We start from the raw sequence: 20596 nt of genomic DNA, 5'->3' as shown, positions 1-20596 counted from the left end.
GGTATCAGGGATACCTGGCCCAGGTGGGCACCCTCGGGTAGGGGGGAGTAGCGTGGGGCCACGTGGTATAGGAACCCTAAAATCGAGCTTTCTTTCCTACCAGAACCAGCTCCTCTCTCGCCTCTCTCGGGAGGTCGTCTTTGACCTGCTCTCGTCCCTGGTGTCTAGCCACCAGCTACTCCCCAAGTCCTGGTGGCTCTTTCTCTGAAATGTCTCCACTCGCCTTCTCTACTTCTCTATTCCCACTGCTCTGCCCTTGATGTCCCCCCACATCCGGGGGCTGCACCAGCCTCCTGACCTACAGGTGTCCCACCTCCTTTCTAGTATGCTCTGCACATCTTCAGGGTGCATCTCATCAGCTTGAGAGCCTTCTGTGGCTCCCATAGCTGAGGATCCTCACCTGGCCCAGACCCACCTGGCCGCCTTTGCTCCAGTGAGCCCTGTCCTGTCTGCCATCCCCGGTGCCCCTCCTGCACTTGAACAGGAGATTTTCCCCCAACCTGGCATGCCCACCACCTTCTCTGCACTCAGTCTCTCCTCTCTACCCGTGCCTCCTCCTCTAAGTGCATCTGGTTCATCCCTTCCTGGGGCAGCCACTCTCAGCCTGGACTCCTTGAGCCTGGCTTATGCTCCGGTGGTGTTCGTGAGTGAGTCCTCTCCTCGGTTAGAGTGCCGTCACTCTGACCCCGGTCTTGACCGTCAGTCCAGGCCTGTGATTCTTGATCTGGCACCACCACCGATCCTTGGGGCTCTACTAAGGTTTGCTTAAACTGCGCCAGCTGTGGGCTCCCGGTACTGTACTCGGGTCCCACGACTCCCCAACAGATCTCCCCATCTGCACCCTAGACAGTGCTCCCCAAGAAAGCAGTCAGCCTGCCCCCGCCGGAATGATGATTCCATTGACTCCTGGGGTGCTGGCTGAGCTTTCTAGACCAAGCATTTATGGGGCTCCCTCTGTGTGAAAGGCAAGATCGAGGTGCTCTGGGGGAAAACAAGACAACAGACCTGCCTGCTGCCCTCAGAGCTTCCAGGTGAGGCTGCTGAGCTGTGTGGCAGCAAGTGAGCCAATGACCATGGCAGTGAGGTGTGGGCACCAGGGGTTCTGTGCGAGGGCGTGGTCAGGGTGGAGGGGCTTCTGGTGTGCAGGGAAGCCTTCCTGGGGGAGGTAGTTCTCGGAGGAAGTGACAGAGTGAAAGGCAGCGGAGGGGCCTTCTGAGGTGAAGGTGACATGGCTCGGGTAGGAGTGAGAGCAGGAGCAGAGGCCAAGGAGCCGGGCAGGTGACACGGGGCACAGCCTGGGAATTTAGGGCCGGTCCTCCGTCCTCCCTCCCTGAGAGGGGCTGGCCCGTTCTGAAGGCCCCTTCTAAAGGACCCTCCGTGGCAAACGCCACGACCAGAACCCAAGCTTGGAGACCTCAAATACCGTAATGTCTTTCCACATGGTTGGTTTTTTAAAACCATAAATGAGACTCAAATAGAGAGACTCCTATTAGAGATACATTTTTAGAAAATGGCTTCTGAGGCGTGTCAGCATGGTCTCCCTCTGCAGGCCTCTTGGTAAGAATCGATGCACACAACACTGTCACCGGTGACGCTGGAGACCCCGAAGTCTCCAGTCACAACAACTGAGCCCTGCTCTGTCGGGTGTTCACATTAAGAGCATTTTGTCGAATTTGCTCCATTTAGAATTGGCACTCACCCCATGACAAACGTGGACACGCTTTATTGGACCAGAATGTTAGACTACCCCCACACTCTGTTCCCCGCGCCTCCTGGTCAGTGGGGGTTAGCGGTGTGGCTTGAGGCGTGGGGGACACAGACACACACCCCCATAACTACCCTCCCCTGGTGACAGGCGAGGACGCAGCCTGGGAGCTGGGGCAGGCTGTGGGTAACCCAGGCTGGCACGGAGTGGCCGTGGCCCTGAGGAGTACACGGGAGCCCCAAGTTAATCAGATCTGGTGAGGACACCACGCTCTGCCACTGCCTTGCTCGGTGACCCTTAGGGGAAGCGATGGGACCTCTCCGAGCCTCAGTTTTCTCATCTGAAATCTGGGGATCCTTAGAACTGTGAGGTGGTGGGTGTGAAGCACTGAACACACCGTGGATCTTGGTGAAAGGTAGTCGTCACCTCGTCCTCTGCTCTCGAATCCCAGGACACCGACGACGGGGGCCACCCCTCCATGTTTCCCTGCCCCGCGTCACTGACCCTCTTCTCTGATTCGCAGGCGTCTCTCCGGGAACCACCTCTCACACATCCCGGGACGAGCGTTCTCTGGTCTCCACAGCCTGAAAATCCTGTGAGTGAGTCGCCCCCCGTTACACAGACAGGGACTTTGAGGGCGGGGGCTAACTGAAGTCTGTGGCCTGAGTCTCGGTGTGACACTGTGTATTTCCTTTTCTTCACTTTTCATTTTAATTATTTCCGCTTCTGTTCTTTCACCTCATCTGTAACAGACTCTCTGATTTGTAAGCAAACATTTAACCCCACCTGAGCTGTGTAGCAGCCCCGCAGTGAAGGGACGGGTCTTTGGGTTTTGTGATGTGAGTAACGCCCACAGGTGGGTCTCTGTGCGCTGAGGTCAGGTACAGACCCAGCACTCCTGAGACCTCTCAGGCCAGACAGCGGTGAGACCGCTCCTGGAAAGGACGAATCCATTCCTCCTCTTGATCCTAACCTTGGTCTCCGTGGCCACAGCACTGAGTCCCCGTTCCCCCTGTCAACAAGCTCCCCCTTCAGTTTTCCAGCTTCTTCGTCCCAGCTTTGTCCTTTGCAGAAGAGGAAAGTGGGAATGGGAGAGGACCGGGTGTTATTTCACCCACATCCCCTGCCATTGAACTGGTGGCCCGTCATAGAGAAGGAAACGGAAGGCACCATCTCCTTCCCTCCCAATCCATGGCTCACCTCGTCCCAGCCAAGACTGTCTTCCCTAAAACCTCTCATGTTCCTATGATAAGTGAGGGTGGAAGGAGGTGGGGGAGGTGGGTGCACAGGGTCTGTCAGGTAGGAGAGGTTCCTTGGGAGGGCATGTCACCACAGGGACTGGTTTGGGAAGAAAATGAAGATCTTGGGGCTGATCCTGGGGCAATAGAATGAGTATCTGGAACTTCCCGAAAGTGGGAGCCATTCCTCAGCTCTGCTGCTCCCTCAGCCCCGACAGGACATGCAAGTCTTCTTTGTACAGTTGAGCAGGTTGTTTATTGTACAAGACCCTCTGGCTGAGGGGTGAGGAGGAGCTGAAATCTAGTCCTGCGCCTGGCTCGGGGCTGCCTCCACCTGGAAAGGAGTATCTTTTTCTAGTTTCCTCGAAGTTGTTTATGTGCTAGTGGTGGCCCTGCCCCCTTGTCCCTGCCCGTGGGGTCAACAGTCCATGGTCCACATCTAAGCACTTCCTCCTTTTTCCACATTGTCGTCTCTGGCACCCCTGGCTCTCAGCCTTTCTCTCCATCTGCCTCTGAGTCTCTGGCTTGAGAGCTCTCTGGTCTTTCGTCCGCCCCTTACTCTCTCCTCTGCCCTTGGGTTCTCTGGTCTGTCCGCAGCGTCAGTGTCCTCATCTCTCCCTCCTTCCTCTTCTCTATCTCTGACCTTGCTCTCCCTCTCTCTGCCCCTCGGTCCCGGACACTCAGGTCTCCTTCTTCCTGCTCTTCTCCCCGTCTGTCTCGTTCCCCATCCGCATGGCTGCCCAGGGTGGGGAGGCATCTGAAGCAGACGCACAGGGTGGGCGGCCTGCCTGGTGGTGTATCTGTGCCCAGCAGCAGGCTCAGACCTGCAGCCCAGATCAGAGAGCAGGCTCCGCGTGCGGGGCCTTCAGAAGATGTGAGACTCGGGTCCCATTCCTAAGGCGGCGGCTTACAGATGAGCCTCCTCTTTCTTTTTTCCTGCATTAGGCGATGAATCAAAGCCTTGCAGAAACCGCAGCCTCCTGCCCCCTCTCTGCAAACGGTGCCCTTGGCTCAGCCACACTGTCCTCTCCCTCTCTGCCATGGAGCCCCACTTTGCCCCATCCTGGAAGACCCGCTGGCCCCCCAAAGCCTTTGTGCCAGTCCTTTGCCTGCAGAGCCTCTAGTTCAGGATGAGTTGGGTGGCCTTGGGGACCTGATCCTCTTCCTCAGGTGCGTCAGAGCAGGGACCCACCTGCGTCTGGGTGGGAGGTGCTTTCTGACATCTGGTGTCCGCCCCGTGCTCGTTGTCAGACCTGCAAGAGAAACAGTGCGGCGGAGCCCACCGTCGCATCACCATCCCTTGTGCCAGGAGACTGTCCTCTACTCCTGTCTTCTCTGTGTCTGGACTCTTATCTGAGCTGCATCTTCCTTTCTCTGAGGGCTAGCCGTCCCTGCAGGACTCCCTGCCCCACCCCTTCCCTCCCAGGGGATTCCCTCCCTACCCCCTCCAGGTGATGGTGCAGAGCCCCTGCGTCTCCTGGGGGTATTATTACTCTTGGGACCCTCTTCTTGCTCCGCTGGTCCCAAGGTCTTCAGCCCCACAGGCTTGGATGAGGAGAGTCAGCCCCTGCGGGGAGCGTCAGCCTCATGCCTTTTCTTGAGACTGTTGGCGGGAATATCTGTCCTGCGGGGCTGTGAGGCGCTGCCCATCTCCACCATCGGAGCTGCCCTAAGGGAAGCCACAGTGCCTGCTGCCCAGGGGTGTGGGAAATGCCTGGGCCTCCCAGGGTGCCTGCCCTGGGTCCTTTCAGGGCAAGGGGCCGCTGTGTCCAGAACTCCTGCGTCCTTACCCCACCGCCTGGGGTGGAGCCAACCCGTGAGGAGGCTGGAACGTCTAGATGGCTCCTGCCTCTCACAGGAGGGAGAAGGGGGAGGCATCCATGGCCCGGAGTGTGTGTGTGAGTGTGCGAGTGTGTGTGTGTGTGTATATGTGCATGTGCGAGCGAGCGTCTGTGTGTGAGTGTGCGTATGTATATGTGTGTCTGTATGTGAGTGAGTGAGTGAGCATGCAAGTGTGCACGTGTGAGTGTGTCTGTGTGAGTACGCAAGTGCGCATGTGTGACAATATGAGTGTGTCTGTGTATGTGAGTGTGCCAGTGTGTGAGCGTGCCAGTGTGTGTGTGTGTGACAGTGTGTCTGTGTACGTGAGTGTGTGTCTGTGTGTGTGTGAGTACACAAGGATGTCTGTGTGTGAGTGTTCTCAGCCCCTCTTCCTCACAGGCTTCCCCACCGCTGTCCTCCCAGGGAGCCTTGCGAGGCATAGGGTCCTGCTCTACCTGTTGGGTTGGCCTGCTCCCATCTAGAAAGACTCCTGTCAGGCCTCAGTCTCCCCTCTCCAGACCCAGATCTGGGAGGCAGGGGCTGACATCTCTAGGACGTGCCTTCCCCCATGTCCCCAAGAGACTGGGGGCAGATTTCCCAACGCGCTGCTCCTGGCCTGAGCTCCTGGCCTGAGATGCCCCTGGGCGTCTGTGGTCTGGAGTTCCCAGCCCAGGCTGCCTTGGTAAAGACAGGCTCTGGGAGAGGCGCTAGCTGCTCCCCTAGCTGGGGCTGATCCTCCTAGAGCCCTGACTGGGGGAGGGAGTTAGTCTCTCTGCCCATCCCTGAGGAGGTCTCCCTGGGCTGGCCTCCAGTGTGGCCCTCTTTGTGCTGTATTGAGTAGTCTTTAGGGTGACATCGACTCTTCACTCTCCACCTGGCTGGACAGCGGCCATGTCTGGCCCGGGGTTGGGCCTCCACTGGTGTTGATGAACTGACCTGAGGAGGAGAGACTTGTGAGCTGCCTGGGGGTGCTCGGCTCTGTCCCAGCCTCCCCGCTTGGCTCGTGGGATAAGGCTGCACAGGGCCCCGGAGCCCAGGGGCATTCTCTGAGCCGTTCCCCTCCAGGGGGTAGAGCTGCCGTCCTCATCCCATGCAGGGACTGGAGGCCAGAAGTGGGTTTCATGTGCAGCAGGAAGACCTGAGGCCACAATCAGGGCCTCACTAGACCGCAGAGCAGGTCAAGGAGGAGACTCGAGACTTCCTCTCGCTGGGCCTTAAGTTTTCTCACCTTTAAAACGGGGATGTTGGAATAAATTTCCCAACATTATTAGCAGCAGAAACTTAAAGCAAAAACACTTTATGCAGAAGTCCTGATGCATAAAACAGATGAGGGACGACTTCTCTGCTAAAGTGATGAGAGGGTGGTGGACCCTGGGCTCTACTCGCACCCTACCCCAGTGATCCCGCGGCACCTCCACAGAACTGAAGGAAGGGCCCCTGGAAACCACCGGTGGGTCACCTCTCTGGAACCTTGTGACTGTAATGTTCATGGTTCCTGACCCCAAATGCCTCTCCAGGCAGAGAGCTGTTCCCCAGTGCATGCTTCCTGGTGAAGAGGGAGCGGTGCTGAGGACCGGACTTCGACTAGACTAACGGCTGCCTCTGCGAGCTTGCAAAATTAATGCCTGATACCCCTCACCCAGAGACCCAGAGATTTAATCGGGTTGCAGTGTGGCCTGGACAATGGGATTTTAAAAATCTTCCCAGGTGATTCTAATGTGCAGCCAGAGTTGAGAAGCACTAGGTTGGCAGACTCTGCTCACTGGGCAGAACCAGGGCCGGTGAGGGAAGCAGGGAAATGTGCTCGCAGCAGCACTGGCCTGGGGAGCAGGGCTCCAGCCCGAGTCCTGATTCTGCCGCTAATTTGTTTTATAATTTAGGGCGAGTTACCACCCCTGTCTGCGCCTCCAGCTCCTCATTTGGGAAACCCAGGGGCTGCTCCCTCTAAAGGTACTGCCAGCTTTTATAACCCAGTTGTGCTTCAGTGGAGGAGTGATGTCTGGGCAACAGGCCAGGACAGCGAGGGAAACAGGGCCAGGTCCACAGCCAACCACCATGCTGACCTTCAGCTTAGTGGGTTTCGATTTCACCAGAGAAAAGGCTTTCTGTTGACCCACTGTCTGGCATGGATGAGCTGTTTGGGGAGGCGCTGAGTTCCCTGACCCTGGGAGGAAGATAAGCACCCCGCAAAGATGCGGCGGCATCTATTGGAGATGTTGAGGTGGGGAGCATCCTTGTACAGTTTGGAGACCTTAAAGTCCCTCTGGGTCTGGGATTGGACTGAGGAGGTGACAGGGGTGCAGATGCATGGCGATGCTCCTGGGAGGTGGGGCTTTGCCTGTGGAGGGACTGGACGCAGCCTCTGGGCCCCTGGAGGGGTGGGCCCTGGGAGGCATGAACGCCCCGTGTCCCTCCCTTTTCTCTCTGTCCTTGCTCCTAGCATCCTGAGGCATCTGGGTGAGACTCCAGGCAGCCTCCTGAGACCCCCAGGTAAAGAAATTCCCACCCTTCAGGTGAGAGAGCTCAGGATGGCGGAAGGATAGAGGTGCTGACGGAGTGAAGGGCGGGAGAGGTCCTGGACCACTGAGGGTGGTTATGTGTCTCCTGGTGCCTCATCCTATGAAAGGTGAGGGAGTGGAGAAGGGGGCTTATTCAGGGTCACCCAGTAGGTGGTGAAACTGAGACGGATATTAATGGTGATAATATATCAGCTGTTGTGTTATTGGGTCTTTCCTCTGTGCGAGACGCTGCGTTAAGTGCTTCACAGAGGGTATTTGGCTTGATCCATGCAATCAGTGCGTGAGGTCATTGTCATCTTCCCCAATCTACAGATGGGGAGACTAGGGCCCACGGGGTTTAAATAGCTCGCACACTGTCCCGCAGCTAGAAAGAGGCAGGTCTCAGGGTGCAGATCCGGGGCTGTCTCACTCCAGAGCTTGCAGTGTGGCTGCTGTACTTTAAGGAGGCCTGAGAGGCACAGGTTTTAATTCCACCCGTGAAGCAAAACTGTTGTCGGAAAGGTCCCTCTGAGCCAAGTGGAACCTGGTGTGCGGGGCCATTGGAGGCCGAGAATTTCAGGAGCACACAGTGGGCACAGAGGGGCCCTTCCTTCACATGACCCTCGCCCAGCCCCGGGGCAGGGGCAGGCAGGACCCATCCCGAGGCCCCAGTTCTTGGCAGCCCCAGGGTCCGTCTCTCCTTCCCCTTCCTCAGCGGGGCTTCACAAGGGCTCCTCTCAGTGCCCCAGCCCAGTGTGAGCCCTGCGTCTTTGTTCCTGTGGTGCTGCGGTTTGGTTCACGTTTGGGCTTCTCACGTGTCCGTAAAAGGAGATGTCAGGTGTGCCTCTGACAGGGCAGCCACACAGGAGGATGGAGAACCGCTCAGCACGCCACCATCCCCTCAGCACTCTCTGGCCCCCACCGCATCCCGCATTGTGAGAGAGGCCCTGTGGTGTGAGGGTTGGTGTCTGGACGCTGGACCCAAGCCCTCTGGGATAAGTCTGAGTTAGTACATGTAAAGTTCTAGGAGCAGAGTAGCTGTTACTGTTATTAAACTTGATCAGGAAATGAGCCACGTTTCCTGAAGCGTGGTGGTGTTACCTGAGGGATCTTGAGCAGGATGCGAATCTTCTCTGAACTTCCCCTCTGGCAGGCGGTTGGTAACATACCTTAAAGGGAGGATGGACGACAAGCTGGGCGCACGGCAGGACTCACTGCACACTCACCCCTCCAAGCCCTTGAGGAGCCCGGCCTCTGACCGCGGCCCCTCTCGTGCTGTGTGTGGTCCCCTCTCTGTGCTGCGCGTGGCCCTCACTGTGCCGGCCGTGGCCCTCTCTGTGCTGCGCGTGGCCCTCTCTGTGCTGCGCGTGGCCCTGTGCTGACCGGGACCCCTCTCTGTGCTGACCGTGGCCCTCACTGTGCTGACCGTGGCCCTCACTGTGCTGACCGGGACCCCTCTCTGTGCTGACCGTGGCCCTCTCTGTGCTGTGCGTGACCCCTCTCTGTGCTGTGCGTGGCCCCTCTCTGTGCTGTGCGTGGCCCTCTCTGTGCTGTGCGTGGCCCTCTCTGTGCTGACCGTGGCCCCTCTCTGTGCTGTGCATGGCCCGGGTGCATGAGAATGGGGAGCTGCCAGGCAGCTAAGGAGGGAGTGCGCTCACTCTCCCTGGGGCAGAGTGGTCTCCTTCCTGCCAGCTCCGCCAGCATCCCCTGAACCCCTGCAGCCGGCACCTGTGTGCCTGCCTTCTCCTTCTCCACATTCCTGGGCCCAGGTCTAGAGCCTGCTGGTAAAGAGCTTTCAGAAGGCAGCTGCTGCCTGGGCTTCCCTCCCGTTTCTTCGCCCAGCTCTTCCCTTAGAACCAGAAAGGTAGGCTTTTGCTCAGGGCCCCCTGTTCTGAGGACTCCCTGTGCTCTTGAGTGCCTTCCTCAAAATTTCTAAGGCCCCGTCTGATGCCTGGGGTCAGCTTGGGTCAACAGTGCCACCCGGAGGGGTGCCAGACCCCATTTCTCCCTGCTGCGTGCTCTCTGACCCTCTACCCTGCACGTGGGGTTCTCCAGGTGCCCGAGTTGCTCCAGGACTGCTGAGTGTGGGGTCATCCTGGGCTCCCGTGGCCAGGCCAGTTCCAGGAGAGCAGCCTACCGAGCGGATGGTGTGCACTGGCTGGCACGTCACTCCTTCTCGGGGACTGTGTGAGGTTGGGCTATTGGAATTGTGTGATGCACTGATCTGGGATGCCTCAAGTCGTTTCCATAGACAGGGACTCCACAAAAACTTATTTTCCTGGGGCTCTGCCACCCTAGGGGGGCCTTGCCCTCATCTATATCCTCCCCTTCCCCAAAGAAACCTTCAGCTTGTTGGCTGCACAGATGGGAAGACTGAGGCCTCGGGAGAAAAACCTACTTTCCCCACATTTTCCTGACCAAACTGCAACTTCTGTTCTGACTTCCGGCCTCTGCTTGTTCATGGTCCTGTCTGGCCGGCCTCGCCCCAGAAGCCCTTCTGGGACACCCTCCAAGCCCCATGCACAACTCCTGATACCTCGACAGCCTGTGCACCCCCACGAACAGGGCAGGCGCTGGACCAGGGCTCCCTCTGGGGTTCCGAAGCCGGGGCAAGAGGGAGGGGCCCGGGTGTGGCAAGGGTCGAGGGAGCAGGTCCTTCAAGCCCTTCCTCCCTTACAGGATGCTGCAGAACAACCAACTGGGAGGGATCCCCGCAGAGGCGCTATGGGAGCTGCGGAGCCTGCAGTCTCTGTGAGTCACTGGAGGGCCGGCTCGGGAGCTGGCTTCCTGGGGCCTGAGTCACAACCCAGCGCCCTCCCTCTTTTTTCCTCCTCTCTGTGGGCCCCCTCTCGCACTCCGTGTTCCAGACAACGTGCAGCTCCTGGATTTGGGTTCTTTGGGGTTTGTTGTTGTTGTCGTCAGTGTGTGTGTGTGTGTGTGTGTCTGTGTGTGTGTACACTTGTGTGGGTTTTTGGGGGAGGAAGGCTCCAAGCCAGCCCCACCTAGAGAATGGGACCTCCCTAGGATGGGCCACCGGGGCAGTGGTCCTGGGGTGTCTGGCATTCTGCCACGGAGCCTGGGCTGGGGCTAGAGATGGCTGTCTCAAAGAAGAAGTATCTGGGCTCTGGGCTGCTCTGGCCCCCAAGGCTTGGGTGGGGGCGCTAGGTTCGGGCACCCATTTTCACTTCTTGGGGGCAGGACTGCGTTCCCAGTTTCACCGGGCTCCCTGACATACGTGTCCCTCTGAGGAGCCCAGTAGTCCCTGTCCTGCCCAGTAGGGGCATCGTGCAAGCAAGCCCGAGCCCAGGGGTGGAGGAACAGGTGCTCAGGGTGGCGCACCTGGCAGCCGCTGTGTGACCATCCGCCAGGGGCTGGAGTCTAGCCACATGGTGCTCGTCACAGGCCTGGAACCTAGGAGGTGCCTAATACATGTCTGCTGAATCAACCGCATTTTCAGGTACATCTACATCTGATGGGAAAGTAAATAGATATTTTGGGAGAAAGCAAAGTTGGGAGACAGGACTGAGCATAACAGTTAGCCAGTGGGGGAAACTGAGGCACAGCACACAGCATGTCAGGACAGAGGCCTCTGGTATCCTCAGCCTGTGGGTCCTGCCGTGGTCCCTGCCCAGTCCATGGATGTGGAAATTGGACGACTCTAACTCTCCTGATTCTCCTCAGGTGGAAGGAGATGGGAAAGGTGTCTTCCCCCGCACGACCCGCACGCAGGCCCGTTCCACCACAAAGAGAGGCCCAGCCATGGGGGCCCGGCCAGCTGGCTGTGCACAGCCCCCCACACTCAGGGCTTTCCTGCCTACATCTGCCCTGGACCTCCCTACCCTCCTGCTTCTGCGTGTACCCCAATGCTCCCCAGCTGCCCACTGGCACTGTTTCCCTTCATTCTCCTACCTTCCTGCCCTCCGTCACTACAGGTGCTGGGCCCTGGTCTCAGCCACCCCCTGTCCCTCATCCAGCATCACCCCTGAACAGGGCCTGGCAACCCCACGTACCCCTAGAGCCCAACACCAGAAGATCTAAGGCCAGCAAAGCCCGTACTTGCCCCCCACCCCAAGGGCAGCCACCAAGGAAGAGGGGAGGGACAGAATCTGACGTTTCATCCAAAGCATCAAAGAGGTCTTCATAGGGGAAAAAATTAGACTTTTGCTGGACTTTTTCACACTTATTTTGAGGTTAAGTTGTTTTTTTTAAATTGCGAGTCACATCTTCTGGGTGCTCAGGGTTCTGAAGCTCTCATCGTCCAGACCAGGCATGGGCCTGAAGCTCTACAGGCATTTCCCCTGAGCTTTCTGAGAGGTGGCAGCCCCTGTGTGGAGACAACTGCGTAATTACCTTCCTCCCGCAGCCCTGTCACTCCCTGCTGCCTGTGGGTCAGGGAGGGACGGGGCCCAGGCCCCACCCCACAGCTCTAAGGCGGGTGAGTGGGTTTTGCCTCCTGCAATCCTCGGAGGAGAACACTGGCCTGTGGGACAGAAACCTGGCTCTGACCCTGGTCACTGTGTCCCAGACCCTCTCTGTCCCTCAGTTTCCCTAAAGTTGGGGCTAATGGTCTTCCTGCCCATTTCACGGTGTTGTCTTGAAGATCAAGTATGTAGTAAATGTGAGAGGGATTTGAAAAAGGAGACTCCACACAGCTGCGATGTGATATTATTCATTCACTAGTCATCAATCCATTCACTTTACACATGTTTTTGAGGCTTTGCTGGGGAGGGAAAACCCAAGTAGCATCTTAAAGGGTTAGTGTCAATCAGCTGAAGAGGCAGGGTGGGGCATTCCAGGCAAAGGCAACAACACCTGCAAAGACACAGAGATAAGAAGGAACAGAGTGGGTTCTAGAGAATTTGCAAGGAGGCGAGTTTGGCTGAACTGTGTACGTGTTGGGGGGCTGGTGGGAGGGGCAGTGGTGGAGAGAGATCTGAAATTCCTCTCAGACAATGCCCAAAAAGTGGGCATGAACCTTGCTAAGGATCTGAACTTTATGCTTAAGACACTAGGGAGCCATGGAAGGATTTGTGGCAGGAGAGTAATGTGACAGAGTTTGCATCACTGAAAAATTACTTTGGCAGCAGTTATGGAGGACAGCCTGGAGGTGGGGAGCCAGTGAGGGGGCTTGTAAACCAAGGGGGTGTGACAGCAGCTGAGGAAAAGGCAGACGCGGGGCAAAAGGAGAAGGGGACGGACTAGAAGTATCAAGAAGCCGTGTCCTCAGGCCTCTGGGTTCAGATCAGCCTCTTCACTCACTACCCGTAAGACCTGGGCAGTGACCTAAGCTCTGTGCTTCTGTTTGTTTGTCAGTAACACGGAGGTGGTGATGGTGTCTATGTCCCTCAGCAGGACAGAGTGAAAGGAGTTAATACGCCTGAAAGACTGACAATGGTGCCCTCTGTTGCTGCAGCATTATTGTTATTGGCAGCAGCATTGACTGGGTATGGGGGTTGAGGGAGAGGAGGAGGCAAACGGGTGGGCAGTTCTCTGGCTTCAACACCCGGGGGCAGAGAGGCCACCCCCGGGAGCCTGGCACGGGGAGAGGTGAGTAGTGATGTAAGTGAATAGCGGACCCGAGAGGATGTGCTCTTGGGAGGGACGGAGGGGAGACACGCTGGGGTCCCTTCTCCACATGCTGAGTTTGAGCTGTCTGCAGGTGAGGTGAGCGAACATCTGGGACAAAGTGGGAGTTGGTCACTCTACCTGCAGGATGTCAATGTGTGTGTGTGCATGCGTGCAAGCACGTGTGGGGTGTGTGCACACGTGCGTGTGTGCATGTGCTCGTGTGTGCGTATGTAGTGGGGAGAAGAGCAGGGTGCATAACCCAACTTGAAGTTCTATCTGTAGGTGTTGTATCCTGAGCTTTGGGAAGCTGGGGACCTCACAGGGAGGCTCTGTCCAACTTAATTCATGTCCCTCCAATTGAGTGACAGGAAAGCCAGACCAAGTTGCTAGGCTGAATGGAGAGGGTGTGAGCAAATTACAGTTCTTCGAGCACCCCCGTGTGCCAATGCTCCATGACATATTTGACACAGAGGATCTGATTTTCTCCTCACAAAAACCCTTTTAATAATTGCCACCCCCCTGTCAGATGAGGGAACGATGTCAGACAGGTTCGGGGGCTCTTCCAAGGTCAGAGCCAGGGAGTGGGGAAGGCAGGGCTACCCCCCGGTGTTGTTGGGCTGTGAAGGCTATGCCCTTTCCATCATGGCTGCAAGGGAAGCTCTTTTGATGGCTAGCATTGGGTGGCCCTCCCTCCTTCCCCACAAGTACCAGCACATAGAAACTTCCTCCTTCCCATTGGAAGTCAGTAGACCAGGGAGGTAGTATACAGGGGCCCATCCCTGCCCATACCCCTCCTGGGGGTGGTCTGTCCTCCCCAGAGCAGGTCAGGCCCGCCTAGGGGCTCAGGTCCCTGGAGAAGGCTATTCCTTGCCTCCCAAAAGGAGGGTCCCTGCACAAACCCTGTGGACATTCCTGGAGCCTCAGTGAAGCTTCTGTCTGTGGTCCACTCTCTACCAGCTATCCAGATACTGGGCCGGAGGAAGTGGGTTTGGGTGTCAGCAGTGGGGCTGGAGCAGGGATGGGGCCCAGGTACCCAGTCGTACATGGCGCACAAGCTGTTGGCTTCACACCTGGGTGGGCAGCACCCACCTCCACAACACCCCTCCCTGTGTACACTTGCTTCCTCCCCGACGACGTGGGAGGGAGAGGATGGCAGTGCCAGACGTGTCATGCCAGGCTTGAGCCAAGGCCAAGAGAAACCACGGGAAGCCAGCAGAGCCTGGGGGAAAATAGAAACTGGGTGAGGGGGAGGCAGGGGGAGGCAGGGCGAGGCAGAGCGAGGCGGGGGGACACGGAGAACCAGAAAACTGCTCAGAGAGACCTCAGGCCTGGGCCGGGCTGGGCCAGGAGGTTTGGGCTGGATGGTCCAGGGAGAAGACTCAGAAAAGACAGTGGCAGGAATAAAGGGAGAAAACAGAACACGAGCCCAATCCTGGACGCCCTATGGAAGGCTGCAGGAAACTGGCCACAGGGTGCCGAGCTGGGGAATGAAGCAAGAGCAGTGCCTGACCCCAAGCTGGAACCCGAGGTAGATCCACAACAGCCCTCTCGGCCCAAGCCAGCTGATCTCCAGCACGCCGGCTGCCTGCGGTGGGAAAGAGATGAGAAGTGAGGGTGGAGGGACGTGTGTGGGTGCCTGTGTGCATGGGAAGGCAGCCGGGCTCGGGCGACGTGGGACCCTTCAGAACATGGAGCACATTCGCATGTCTTGCTTGACCTGAAAGCACTATAAGGTAGCTTCAACCATTGTCGTCTTATGGATGAGGCAACTAAAGCCCAGAGAATTTAAGCAACTGGCCCAAGACCACACAGCAGGATGTAACCAAGCTGGCATTCTACCTTAGCTCTGATTCCAAAGGCTAATGCTCTGAACCTCTGTCCCTCAGTGTCCCCTCTAAGCCACAATGCTTTAGGGTCCAGAGACCTGGATCCACGTCCTGGCTCTGTCACTAGCTAGCTGTGAGGCCATGGGCAGTTCACCTCCCCACTCAGCCTGAGGCCCCATCTCTAAATGGGAGGGTCAGAGGAGATGATGGGCAGGCAGGTGTCCCAAGAGGATGTCATGCCGTGGAGACACAAGGACTTCCTGGCGGGGTCACTGCCTGTTCCTGAATCGCTCACGATTGCTGTGTGCCTGCTCTCTCTGGGTCCTGGTTCTCTGTGCAGTGGAGAGTGTCCTCCTTGAACCCCTCCAGTCTCCGGGGGTCTGTGAGGTGGATGAGGAGGAAAGGCCTGAGCTCCTCCAGGAGGAAGTGGCCACCCGCCGTCCAGGCCAGAGGGTCTGTGAGGACCAGGATCGAGGGGTCCCTGGGAGAGCTGAAACAAGGGACTTCTGACCAGCTCCCCTCAGTCTACATCTCTGACCCTCCTCCAGTGCACAGTTGTTCCCCAGACTAATGACCAGAATAATAATAGCCAGCGCTTCGATGGCACTTTCCATGTGTGGGTGCTTGCTCTCACGATCTCATAATACTGCTGTGGGGTGCTTACTACCAGTCGTCTCATCTCCCCCGTTTTATAGATGAGCAAACTGAGCACAGAGGAGTGATGTGACTTGAAAGTTACACAGCTAGCAGGTAGAGAGCCAGTTCAGAACTCAGGCAGCCTGGCCATGTCCACACACATAACCGTGATGCTGGGCTGCGTCTCACGGGCAGTCCCCAGGGGCCTGAATGAGCATGACGGGCCCTGGGCAATGGGCCATCAGAGGGCTCTGGGGACCAAGGTGTTTGCACAGCACCTGCCCCCAGGGCTGGCCGGGGCTGAGCACTCTGCTGGGGACACCCAAGGGTCCCGGGCTGCTTGCTTCTGTGCTGACCCTGGAGGTTCTAGAGGGGAGGGAAGCTCACCTCGGGCTGCTGTAACAAGGACCATAGACTGGGTGGCTTATAAACCACAGAAATTTGTTTCTAGCAGTTCTGGAGGCTGGAAGTGTGAGACCAGGGTGCCAGCGTGGCTGAGTTCTGGTGAGAGCCCTCTTCTGAGCTGCAGCCTGACGACTTCTTGCTGTACCCTCACCTGGGAGACAGCAGAGATGGGGAGCAAGCTCTCTCTTGACTCTTTGAGGGTACTAATCCCATTCATGAGGGCTCCACCCTCATGACCTCATCTAACCCTATTCAGCTCCCAAAAGCCTCACCTCCTAATACCATCACTTTGGGGGGTAGGGTTTCAATATAGGAATTTGGGGTGAATGGGCTAAACAAGCATTTAGTCCATAACAAGGGGACAATGTCAGTTTCCTGGGGGGCCAGGGGCTGCTGGCACTTTGACATCAGCATTAATCTCTAGAGACCCTGGGCCATGATCAGAGCCCCGAAGACCCCTTGAGCAAGGGCATGAGGCTAGTTGTGGCTAATGCCCATCTACGGGTGAAGAGCATGAAGACACTTCTAGGAGCTTTTCACCAGAAACAGCTCTTCTCTCTTACCCCTGCAAGGAGTGGCAGCTGCGTTTACAGCCCGTTCACAGACAGACCTGAGAGGGGAACTGCCCTGCTCCAGAGGGCCCGGGGGTCAGTGATGGAGCCAGGGGTGGACTAAGTGGGGTCTTCTTGTGGTGAGGGTAGAAGAGCCCAGCCATGACTCACCTCACCTCACAGCCTCCCCGAATCAGATCTTCAGGAGGCCCCAGGGGGAGCCCAGTGATTTCACGAGAAGGAGCCAGTTATGCATGGATTGGGGAATTTTCTCAGATCTCCTGGGCACCGGAGGAAGGAGGAGGACATCATGGGGGATGAAGAAGTGGACTTTGGGGGAGAGAACAGACTAATACAGTCACGGATAAAGCTTGAGACTAGTGCTTCTCCAAGTGTGGTCGCCGGACCAGCAGCCTCAGCATCACCTGGGAACCTGTTAGAGATGCACATTCTCAGGCCCCACCCCGGACCTGCTGACTCAGAAACTCTGAGGGGCAGAACCACCAGGCTCAGCTTACAAGCGCTCCAGGGGATTCTGATGCGCTGAAGATTAAGAACCAATCATGGAAAGAACGCCTGTATTAGTTTGCCAGGGCTGCTACAGCATATTGCCACAAACTGGGTGGCTTAACAGAATTTTATTCTCTCACAGTTCTGGAGGCCAGCAGTCCTAAATCTAGGTGTCAGCAGGGCTGCACTCCTCCTTCCCGGCCTCTTCCAGCTTCTGTTTATGGCTGGCATTTCTGGTGGCTGTATCACTCCAGTCTCTGCCTCCTGTCTTCACATGGCCTTCTCTTCTCTTTGTGTCTCTCTGTGGCCTCTTATAAGGACACTTGTCATGGGATTTAGGGCCCACTCAGATAATCCAGATGATCTTACCTTGAGAGCTTTAACTTAATTACATCTGCAAAGACCATTTTCCAAATAAGGTCCCATTCACAAGTTCTGGGAGTTGGGACAATGACATCTTTTAGGGAGCCACCATTCACCCACTACAAGGGGCAGGATGATAGCAGAGGAGAGAGAGCGGTGGTCCGTGAGCTGGCTGTGCCTCAGGGAGGGCATCTGGCAAAGTAAAGCCCAGAGCTGGCTGGAGGAGGGAGCAGCAAGGCCCTGAGGTCTGTGCAGTTGTGACTAAGGCCCCATCCCGAAGATGCCCAGTCTGCCATGAGCTCTTCAGGTGTCCAATGAACATTGTCAGCACCGCCCAACTTGCCTGCCAGCCAGAGAGAGCCCCAAGGCCCAGCCACGCTGTGGGGCCCGGCTGAGGGGTCCCTAGGGATGCACGAGGTGGCAGATGGCCTCCCTGGTGTGGCTATTTCAGGCTCCATGATTACATGCTGCTGTATTTGGATCTCCCAAGGTTCCGGGAGTTGATTACTACATGCATCTAGGGCAGAGGCTGCTCTGTGGTGGATGGGTGGGCGGGCACGCGGGCAGCCCCCTGCGTATGATGAAGGTATAAACATGGGTAATTTGGCTCCTGGAGATACCAGGAGAGTGTCCATGGTGGGCTGGGCCCTGGGATCCTGTGGAGGTTCTTCCAACCATAAATGCTGGTCTGAGATAGAGTTAGCCCAAGCTGGGCCACCCAGGAGCAGTGTGGTGCTACGGCCCCTCAGGGAACACCTCAGCCCAGACTTGTGGGTTTCCTTAGCCCTCCCTCCCCGACCCCCATGGAGCTCCTGCAGGCCTAGTCCTGAGAAATCTGAGGGAAGCAGGAGTACCCAGAATGGGAGAGCCGATAACTCAGATTTGGTTCAGGTGCACATGGGCCCCAGGCAGAGCTAAGAGGTGGGGCAACCTTTTCCCCATGGGGAGAGGACAGAGGCAAGTTTCTTCCTTCCTGTGTGAATGCCCCTTCCTGAGCAGCAGACGTCAGTGCAGATCCCTGGTTTGGGTTCTGGGTGTGTCCGGAGAGAAGAGGAGATCCAACCACTGGTGTCCATCCATCCATCTATCCATGCGTCCATCCATCCATCCATCATCCATCCATCCATCCATCCATGCATCCATCATCTATCTATTCATCCATGTATCCATCATCCATCTATGCATCCATCATCCATCTATCCATCCATGCATCCATCATCCATCCATCCATGTATCCATCCATGCATCCATCATCCATCCACCCATCCATGCATCCATCATCCATCTATCCATCCATCATCCATCTATCCATCCATGCATCCATCATCCATTTATCCATCCATCATCCATCTATCCATCCATGCATCCATCCATCCATGCTTCCATCCATGCATCCATCCATCCATGCTTCCATCCATCCATCCATTGGTTGGTTTGTTCAAGCTCTGCTGAGTATCTGAAGTGCCTGGCAGAGGAGTTACTGAGACCAATAATAAAACAAGGGCCCTGCCTTTCAGCAGCGTATGGTTTGATGTGGGAATATCACATACACCCAGATCCCCGTCTTCACTCCTCCCCTCCCATACACTATGGACTTCAGCTTCTGAGACAGAAAAGTCAGTGCAAGCGAAATGATGTAAAATTAGTGTATAAAAGCTAAAAGGGAGTTGACTAAAATGATGAAAACCAGGTGCAGCCCAGTGTGTGTGTAATAAGAATCATACTGCAGTTAATGTTTGTTGAATTCTTACTATGGTACCAGGCTCTAGGCTAATGCTTAGCAGAAATCATCTTTATTCCTTGCAATGAATCTCTGAGGGAGGTACCATGATTCCCACTTTACAGATGAACAAATGAAGGTTTAGGGAGTTGATCACAGACTTGGTAAATGGCTCATCTGACTTCCAAGCCCACGGGTGTGAAGTCTGCCTCACAATGCTAGGAAAGCTTATAAATGGCAGATTCCCAGGCCCTTTCTCAAACCTCCTGAATCGGAATCTTGAGGGCTGGGGCCCAGGACTCTAGTTTGAAAAAACGTCCTCCCAGGTGATATCTGATACAGAGCCAGATTTGAGAACCACTGCTCTGATCCTTGCTCCTCAAAGTGTGGTTCATGCCAGCAGCATCAGCATCCCATGGGAGCAGTGCAGACTCTCCAGCTCGACTCCAGACCTAGTGATTCGGAATCTGCATTTTAATAAGACCTGCCCCTCCACTTCCCAGTCAGTTAGCATGTGGAGTGTGGAAATCCACACAGCCGCCGGAAAAGGTGGGAGTGCCCTGGCCTCCTGCTCTGGCCACCACCAGAGGCTGCGGGGGTGGAGGCTGCCCGCCCCAGACCACAGGACCTTAGAACACTGTGTGACGTGGGGGTCACCCAGTCCAGCTGCCTCCTCTACAGGTGAGGAAGCCATGCGGCAGAGAAGGGGGGTGACGTTCCCAGTGTCACCCAGCGAGTTAGCGGCAGAGCTGCGGCTCGCTGGACCCCAGGCCAGGCCTGCAGGTGCTTTATCGCTCTGAAGGGGGACGATCTATTTAGAGCCTCTGTGACCAGTTCGACCAGATGGCTGTAAGCTCAGTTGTTCTGGAATGGACGCCATCAGGGGACTCTCGCCAAGCTGACTTCCCTCCCTCGTTAGCCCAAACACCTGTTTTGGACTTGGAGCCCACTCCTTCCCCTGCCCGCCCTTAAATAAAACAACCCCAGTGAGGCCTGGGCTGGAGGCCCCTGTTGACCCTTGGAGGGTCTGGGCGGTGGGGAGGGAAGAGGAGGGCCCATGGTGTTTGGTGGGGTGGTGGCAGTTGAAAGAATGCCGAGCCTTGAGGGGTCCCAGCAGCCCACAGAGATCACTGCTAACCCCTCGAAAAGCAATCTCTCCCCAAGGAAAAGGGTCGATCTGGCCCTCCAAGCTCTTGCATTCTCCCCTTGTCTCTCAGAGAAGTTAACTCTTTCTCTGAGGTTTTATCAGGATGTCCTGCCTTGATGGCCCCATGAGTGGGGAACGCAGCACCTTTATGGGACCAGAGGTCACAGAGGCCCCTCAGCAGAGGTGACTTTGCTCCATCCCTCTCCTCAGAGCCGAGGCACCGCAGTGCAAGACAAAAGATGGGGGAGGAGAGGAGAGAAGGCAGGAGCCGGAAGGGAGGGAAAGAAGGAGGGGACCCGCGTTGAGCATTTCCCTTGACAGATGCCGCCCCAGGTGCCTTCCACAGGCCGTATTCATTCAGCAGCAGGACCACCAACCTGTCCTGAGGCTCTGCCCCAGCTCCCTCAGCTGCCACCCTCTCTCTCTCCTCCCTCGCAGTCCACACCCGTTGCCTCCATTTCATCTCCTCCAGTCTGGCTTCCGTGGCCCTCTTGGTCCACCAGAACGCCTCTGACCAAGGCGGTCCCTGGACCTCACTGCACTGACTTCCACGGGCTCTTGCCTTCTGTGACCTTGTCACATGGAGTGACGGTGTTGACCTCGCTCCT

At 56.7% G+C, this 20596-nt stretch overlaps 1 protein-coding gene across 1 annotated transcript in view; it reads left to right on the top strand.

Annotated features, from left to right (window-relative positions):
- The window catches only part of LGR6 (leucine rich repeat containing G protein-coupled receptor 6), a 111452-nt gene that overhangs the window by 26467 nt on the left and 64389 nt on the right, over window positions 1-20596 (top strand). The window contains exons 3-4 of the mRNA XM_004438949.3: window positions 2229-2300; window positions 9942-10013. Of these exons, the coding sequence (XP_004439006.1) occupies window positions 2229-2300; window positions 9942-10013 (144 nt within the window). The remainder of the gene's footprint in view (window positions 1-2228; window positions 2301-9941; window positions 10014-20596) is intronic.

This window comes from Ceratotherium simum, chromosome 36 (assembly GCF_057802395.1).
Source record: "Ceratotherium simum simum isolate JZ-2026a chromosome 36, ASM5780239v1, whole genome shotgun sequence".
In the NCBI taxonomy this organism is placed as follows: Eukaryota; Metazoa; Chordata; class Mammalia; order Perissodactyla; family Rhinocerotidae; genus Ceratotherium; species Ceratotherium simum.
The sequence above is the reverse complement of the archived record's forward strand: the minus strand, read 5'-3'. Positions and strand labels throughout refer to the sequence as shown.